Source organism: Scyliorhinus torazame, chromosome 14, assembly GCF_047496885.1.
Source record: "Scyliorhinus torazame isolate Kashiwa2021f chromosome 14, sScyTor2.1, whole genome shotgun sequence".
Taxonomy (NCBI): domain Eukaryota; kingdom Metazoa; phylum Chordata; class Chondrichthyes; order Carcharhiniformes; family Scyliorhinidae; genus Scyliorhinus; species Scyliorhinus torazame.
In genome coordinates, this window is record NC_092720.1 from 160,381,337 (window position 1) to 160,388,898 (window position 7,562).

At 46.8% G+C, this 7,562-nt stretch overlaps 1 protein-coding gene across 1 annotated transcript; it reads left to right on the forward strand.

Moving 5' to 3' along the window:
- The first annotated feature begins 513 nt into the window (after positions 1-513).
- LOC140390123 (uncharacterized) lies at positions 514-6,973 on the forward strand. The gene has a single exon (XM_072475049.1). It carries the CDS (start codon positions 1,033-1,035, stop codon positions 2,047-2,049), a length of 1,017 nt encoding a protein of 338 aa, XP_072331150.1. The 5' UTR covers positions 514-1,032; the 3' UTR covers positions 2,050-6,973.
- The last annotated feature ends 589 nt before the right edge of the window (positions 6,974-7,562 follow it).

Below are 7,562 nucleotides of genomic sequence, written 5' to 3' on the forward strand. Positions count from 1 at the left end.
TGCTGGAAACAATGGGGGTGCGATTCTCCGAGGCCACGCCGGTTGGGAGAATCGCTGGCCGCGCCATTATATCGCGCGACGCCGTCCCGCCATTCTCCCAACCGGCGGGAACGGCCCTGCCGAGTTCTGCGCCGCGCCAGCCGGAGAATCGCCCGAGACACTCACAATGGCGCTTCTCCGGTACCCCCACTATTCTCCGGCCCGGATGGGCCGAGCGGCATTTATGCGGTGCTGCTTTTTACACGGCGCCAAGGCCCAGCGCGCGTAAAATACCCGACCCCGCTCCTAACCCCCCTGTGACGGGAGAATAGGGGGCTGGGATCGTGCCCCGACGCCGGAGTGAAACACTCCGGTTTTCACTCCAGTGTCGGGACTTTGTCTCCCTTTGGGAGAATCGTGCCCAGGGTGTGTGACAGTCAAGTGAGGAAACAAAAGGACTTGTATCTGATCCCCACATGGGAATAGCAGACTGACACTCACTGTGGAACAGTCTCTAACTGAGGAGTCAGACCCTTCCACAAAGGAGGAGAGGGAGTTGGAGGAAATCATGTTTCCTTTTCCTGTTTTACAGAAGGATTGCACCGTACTACACCAGAGAATACAGAGAGGATAGACACTGCAGATAGATCCTGACCATCACCCAAGGAATAACCGCAAAACTGTATGAAGACATCCAGTCCCTTCACACATTGCTCAACACAGAGAAGGTTGGGCAGTTAAACTATTATCTGGAAATCAGTCGGGTCAGGGGAGCTTTGACGTATCTGATCTTCAACTGGTCAGTGGTGCGGAACCTTCCATCAGATAATTGGCTGTGGATTACCAGTCAGGGTGAGGCTGGGAAGAAGTGTGAGTGGGCTCTAGGTGTGGTGAGAGCTTCAATCATTCGTTGAGCCTCATAACCACTGACTCATTTCTATAGGTGAGAGGCTATTCAAGTGTGAGGTGTGTGTGGAGGGCTCCACAGGCTCATAGGATCTTATAACACACCAGCTGCATCTGTTCTAGCACCTGAAACACAAGGACAGCCAGATGGCAGATAAACCTTACACATGTGAGGTTTGTGACCGAGCTTTCACACAGAAATCAGTGCTTGTGAATCACCGACGCATTCACACTGGGGAGAAGCCGTTCACGTGCAAGGTGTGCCACAAATCATTCTCGCAGTTATCAACACTCCGAGACCACCAACGCACTCATACCGGGGAGAAACCATTTACATGTGATGTGTGTGATAAATCATTCTCGAAAGCTTGGAACCTTCGCCAGCACCAACACATTCACAATGTGAAGAAACTATTTATATGCGAGGTGTGTGACAAATCGTTCTCAAAAGCATGGAACCTCGCCAAGCACCAACACATTCACACTGGGCAGAAACGATTCAAGTGTGAAGTGTGCAACAAATCATTTTCACAGTCATCATCTCTCCGTGTGCACCAACGCTGTCACACAGGAGAGAAACCATTCAAATGCGAGATGTGTGACAAATCATTCTCACAGTTACCAAACCTCCGTACGCATCAACGAAGCCACACAGGGGAGAAGCCATTCATGTGCGAAGTCTGCAACAAATCCTTCTCAAATTCTTGTCACCTTCGCACACATCAACGCATTCACAGAGGTGAGAAGCCATTTGGGTGCGAGGTGTGTGGCAAATCATTCCCACGGTCATCAACTCTACTTGACCACCAACGCACCCACACAGGGGAGAAACCATTCACATGCGGGTTGTGCAACAAATCATTTTCACGGCGAACGCCCCTCCTCATACACCAATACATTCACACTGGGGAGAAACCATACACCTGCGAAGTGTGCAACAAGTCATTCTCGGATCCATCGAATCTCCACGTACATCGACGCAGTCACACAGGGGAAAAGCCATTCACGTGTAAATTGTGCAAGAAATCCTTCTCAAATTCTTCTAACCTCCGTGCACACCAACGGATTCACACAGGGGAAAAGCCATTCACATGTGAAGTGTGCGACAAATCCTTCTCCTATTCTGCTCACCTCCGCGTACATCAATGTATTCACGTAGAGTAGAAGCCATTTACACCTAACAAATACTTCTCAAATTCTTCTAAACTCCCCGTACACTATCACATTCACACAGGGGAGACAGCATTCAGATGTTAGGTTTGTGAGAAAGGTTTCACTCACTCCTCCAATCTCCTGATGCACCAACACGTTCATACAGGGGAGGAATCATCACGTGTTAGGTGTCTGTCAAATCAATCTATATTACTGAACCTCATGTTCATACCCAGTTCCATCCTGTCTGAATGCCTTGATAAGTTTGAGTTGTGAGACCAACTTTCAACAGATTTAAGGAGCCTCCCCCACTACATAGCAATCTACACAGAGGAAAAACCCTTCAAAGATGAGTTTTGCGATAAAACTGTGTGATGGCCATGAGAATCCTGAGAGACCAGAGGGTTTACATGGGAGAAACCATTCAGATGTGAGGTGTGTGACCAAACCATCACACAGTCATCAAACCTTCGCAAACACCAAGACATTCAATGTGTGTGCAACAAATCCATATGGTCATTGTACCACCTGCTTCATCAGATTTTCCACATGGGAGCAACTATTAAAATGGAATGTTATGATGAAGTTTCTGTGACATCTTTGACCCTCCTGCGTCACCAGAGGATTCACACAGCAGACAAACCCTTCAGGTGTGTTGTGCACGATAAGGATTTCACCCATTCATCTGATCTCTTGAAGGACTAGAGGATGCACAATGGTGAGAAACTATTCAGGTGTGAGGTGTGTAATGAGGCTCTCACACAGTCAGTTTATCCATCCTTCCACTCACACGGGATAATCCCGATCCGTGTGCATTCTATAATAAAGCCATCACAGTTGTCAGATCCATTATAACACATGAGATAGGGTCAAAACTGAATCCCCTAATTTTCTCCTCCTGGTCTGACTGAATTTAGAAGGATGAAGGGATTTTCTGAATGTCTTTGTTTAACTATTTATGTGTTTTTTTTAAACCAAAGGGGTTCATTTTTATTGAGTTAAAACCCACCCAGTTAAAGATAGCAAGGTAAACCCATGCTTCTCTAATATTCGGGATTCACAAAGATGCAACGTTTAACCAGTTATTCTGGAGGTAGTTATGTTTTCAGCCAAGTTAAAAGTCAATACTGGAAGGCAAAAAGAAAGTTCACAGTTTGAGTTATTTGCTGGTCAAAATTCCAGAGGCTGGCTTCAAGTCCATGTAACTGCACTTGCTGCAGGCAATTTCATTTCTTAATCTGTAATCCGTTTTTCCCAGAAATTAAGGACTTTTCCCTGAAACCCTTCGATAGAAACTCACCATTTCTGTGCTGGGTTTTTAGGCTGTACAGTTTGATTATGAGGGAGTGACTGAACCAGATTGATGGCTATAGAAGCAATGTGGTGACTGCAGGGTCAGCAGAGAGTTGGGAATTAGATTTTAACGTGTGCAAATAAAGTGAGCCAGCTCTCAGGAGTTGGTGTAATGAATGTATGAAATTGTTATATTTTATATTTTTTGCTGTAATGTTCTTAAAACCTACTAAAGAAATACTAAAGAAATGAAACAGCTGGAATTAGAAGTGAAAGACAAATAGAGGCAGTGGCGAAACAAAGATTAAAGTAGGGACAGAGAAGGAGAAATCCAGGTCAGAGAAGGAAAAAGAGAGAACAGAGAGTGCCAATCTCAGAAACAAAGGAAAAAGAGAGACAATAGCAAGAGTAAAGGGAAAAGAAGGATAAAGGGAGAGAAGCAATGGCAAGAGAAAAAAGTAGAGAACATTTGAACTTCAGAAAATAGAACTGAAGGAGAGGGAGGTGGAAAAACATAGAGCACATAAGTTGAAGTTAAAAGAAAATGCTGTTGAAAGTTTAGAGGGAGGTGTAAGTCCTCCTAGTCCAAATCCTCGTGGGGATATGTTTAAATATGTTCAAGCACTGCCAACGTTTAACGGGAAAGGCGTGAAAGCATTTTTTATATCACTTGAGAATGTAGCTAAACAGCCAAATTAGCGAAAAACCATGGGCGCGATTCTCTGAAATGGAGACAGAGTGTTCGCGCCGTCGTGAACGCCATCGAGGTTCACAACGGCGCGGAACGACCCCTATCCCGACCGATTCACGGGCCGAAAATGGGCTAGGAGCGGCGCCGTGTCATTTACGCGCTCCAGGCCTTGGCGCCACGTAAAGGCAGCGTGGCATACATGACGCGGCGGGCGCCGTATAACTGGCGTCACCTTCGCATGCGTGGTTGCCGTCAGCCCCGCAAGAAAATGTCCGATGGATCTCGCGGGGCTGCGGAAGAAAGGAGGTCCTCCAGAGAGGCTGACCCGACGATCGGTGGGTACCGATCGGGGGCCAGACCCCATTTGAGGCCCCCCCCCGGTGCAGGATCCCGCCCCCCACCCCGCAGGCCGCCCCCCCAGCGTTCCCGCGCTGTTCCCGCCGGCAGCGACCAGGTGTGGACGGCGCCGGGGGGGAACCCACCGTTTAGGGCAGGCCGCTCGGCCCATCCGGCACTGAGAAACGCGGGGGTACCGGTGAATCGCCATTTTGGCTGTCTCGGACGATTCACTGGACCGCGCCGCGCAAAACGTGATTGTGCCGATCTGGCCGCTTCCGTGAATCACGGGAGGGCGTCGGACCGGCGTCGCGGGAAAATTCGGCGACCCAGGCGATTCTCTGAAACAGCGCGGGAGCAGAGAATCGCGCCCCATGTGGGTATTGTTGGTTCAATCAAAATTAATAGGTAGGCCGAGTGAAGTTTTTGCATCACGATCAGAGGAGGTATCTAGTGATTATAATGAGGTAAGAAAAGCTATTTTAATTGTATATGAATTAGTGCCAGAAGTCTATAGACAGAAGTTTAGAAATTTAAGGAAAAAACCAGGTCAAACATACATAAAATTTGAACGGATCAAACAAAATATTTTGATAGCTGGTTATAAACATTAAAAATAGACCAAATATATGAAACTCTTAGGGAAATGACCTTTCTGGAAGAATTTAAAGATTTACTTCCTGCAGTAGTGAGGACTCGTGGAAGAGCAAAGGGTTAAAACTGCCGACTGGCAGGAGAAATGGCAGATGATTTTGAATTATTTCATGAATCCATGTTTGGTTTTGACATCATTTTCAGTCTGTGAAGGATAAACGAAAAAATCCACAGGTTGTCAAGGCAAAGGAGATAAAGTTGGAGATATCAAAGAGTTTTTGCCTCAAGTTAGGGTTAGAGAGTGGACGAAAGGTTAGAAAATGTAATTATTTTCATTGTAGTAAAGTTGGACACTCAAAGTCACAGTGTTGGAGGCTTAAGAAATGTACTGAGAAAACAGACTCTTTAAAACAGGATAAGCCAGTGGTGTTTATTAAAGTGGCAAAATAAACCAAGGTTGCAGCTGAAGAGATGCAAACATGTGTACAACCTGTTCAGAGGTTGGTAGAAAGATTTTATTTATGAGGGCAAGTTTACTCATGTTCAAGGTAGGGATGTTAAAATCATAAGGGGTGCAGGAGCAAGTCAATCTTTAATGGGGAAAGATAGGGAGATATGTAGTTCAGAAGGAGTACTGCCAGAAAAGGTGGTCATATGTGGGATTAATGGTAAAGTGAGTAATATTCCTTTATTATTATTAACAGAGAAATTACCTTTTTCGGAGGTACAGTTTATCCTAAGTAATGATATAGCTGAATCACAGGTGGGCGGGATGCCGACTGTTGTGTTGTCATGAAAGGGAGAAATCAAGAACGTGGTCCAGAAATGGGGTCAAAGATATAGCAGACAATTTATAGGGGTTAAACAGACTGAGGGAAAAGATGGCAGCAGCAGAGTCATAGAGGGATACACCCACAGATTGAGTTACCTTGTTCCATTCAGACTTAACCTCGTTAGTGGGAATACACGCGATGCCACGGTTCAGCCAGGATAATAATCTTTATTAGTGTCACAAGTAAGCTTACGTTAACACTGCAATGAAGTTACTGTGAAAATCCCCTTGTTGCCATACTCTGGCGCCTGTTCGGGTACACTGAGGGAGAATTCAGGATGCCCAATTCATCTAACAAGCACATCTTTTGGGACTTGGCGGGAGGAAACTGGAGCAACTGGAGGAAACACACGCAGACACGGGGAGAACATGCAAACTCCGCACAGGCAGTGACCCAAGCCGGGAATCGAACCCGGGTCCCTGGCGCTGTGAAGCAACAGTGCCAACCCCATGGGTGACTTCAATCTGCATATAGGCTAGGTAAACCTAATGAGCACTGATACTGTGGAGGACAAGTTTCTGGAGTGTATTAGGGATGGTTTTCTAGAGCAGTGAGTTGAGAAACCAACTAGAGAACAGGGTGTTTTTGATCCAGTATTATGTAATGATAAAGGGCTAACTAATAATCTCATTGTAAAATAAAAATGATCCACTCAAGATCCATTGACCTTCAGGCCAACCTTGTTTGATCAGCCATTAGCCCATCTCAGAGTCCGATGGTCAGTTGCATGTGAATGGCATAGCTCTTTTGTATAAACGAGAGTGGGCAATCAGCCAAGATAACGATAATGGATTCAAGTCGGGACAGGGCAGAGCTCAGAGACAGGAAATGCTATTTTGAACATTTGCAGGCAGAAGGCTGTGGAATTCGACCAGAGAGGTCATGAAAGTTGCCACCGAGGCAGGGCTTGGAAACAGGGTTCAGAATGAATGTCCCTACCAGAAGAAAAATTGCTTTGTAAATGCAAATGCCTTTGTCTGCCTGTGAAAGTGGCATGAGAGCTGTATGTTCTGTTACAGTGTTTAATGAAAACTAGTGTGTTAAAAGTTAACAAACTGCATGTAATCGGAAATGAAATGAAAAGCGCTTATTGTCACAAGTAGGCTTCAAATGAAGTTTAGTGGTGGAGCTGAATTTATAATTTAAATATTGTTTTATTTCATTGGAATAAAGTTTGTTTATAAAATAACCAACACTATTTTACATATTATCACTCCTGCAACGAATCGATCTTTCTACATTAAAACTTTAAAACATTATGGCATCTGGTCCAGTCTCTCAGCCACGATTGTGGGCTGACCAGGCATCTATAACAGGTTGAAAAGCTGATGGAAATTTCGTCAAACAACAGGGGCAGGATTCTCCACTCCCACGCCGAAGTGACCGCGCCGTCGTGAACGGCGTCGAGGTTCACGACGGCGCGGAACGGCCCCGGTCCCCACCGATTCAGGCCCTGACAATGGGCCAGGATCGGGGCCGCGGCATCTACACGCGCCAGGCCTTGTCGCCCAGGTAAAAGCGGCGCCGCATAGATGACGTAGCCGGCGCCGCATAAGGGGCGTCATCCGCGCATGCACGGGTTGGCCGGCGCGAACCCGCGCATGCGTGGTTGTCGTCCTCTAAATCCGCCCCGCAAGAAGATGGGGGACGGATCTTGCGGGGCCGCGGAAGGAAGGAGGTCCTCCTTCAGAGAGGTCGGCCCGACGATCGGTGTGCACCGATCGCGGGCCACCCCACATTCCAGGTGAAGCCCGGTGCAGGATCCCCCCACTGCCCCC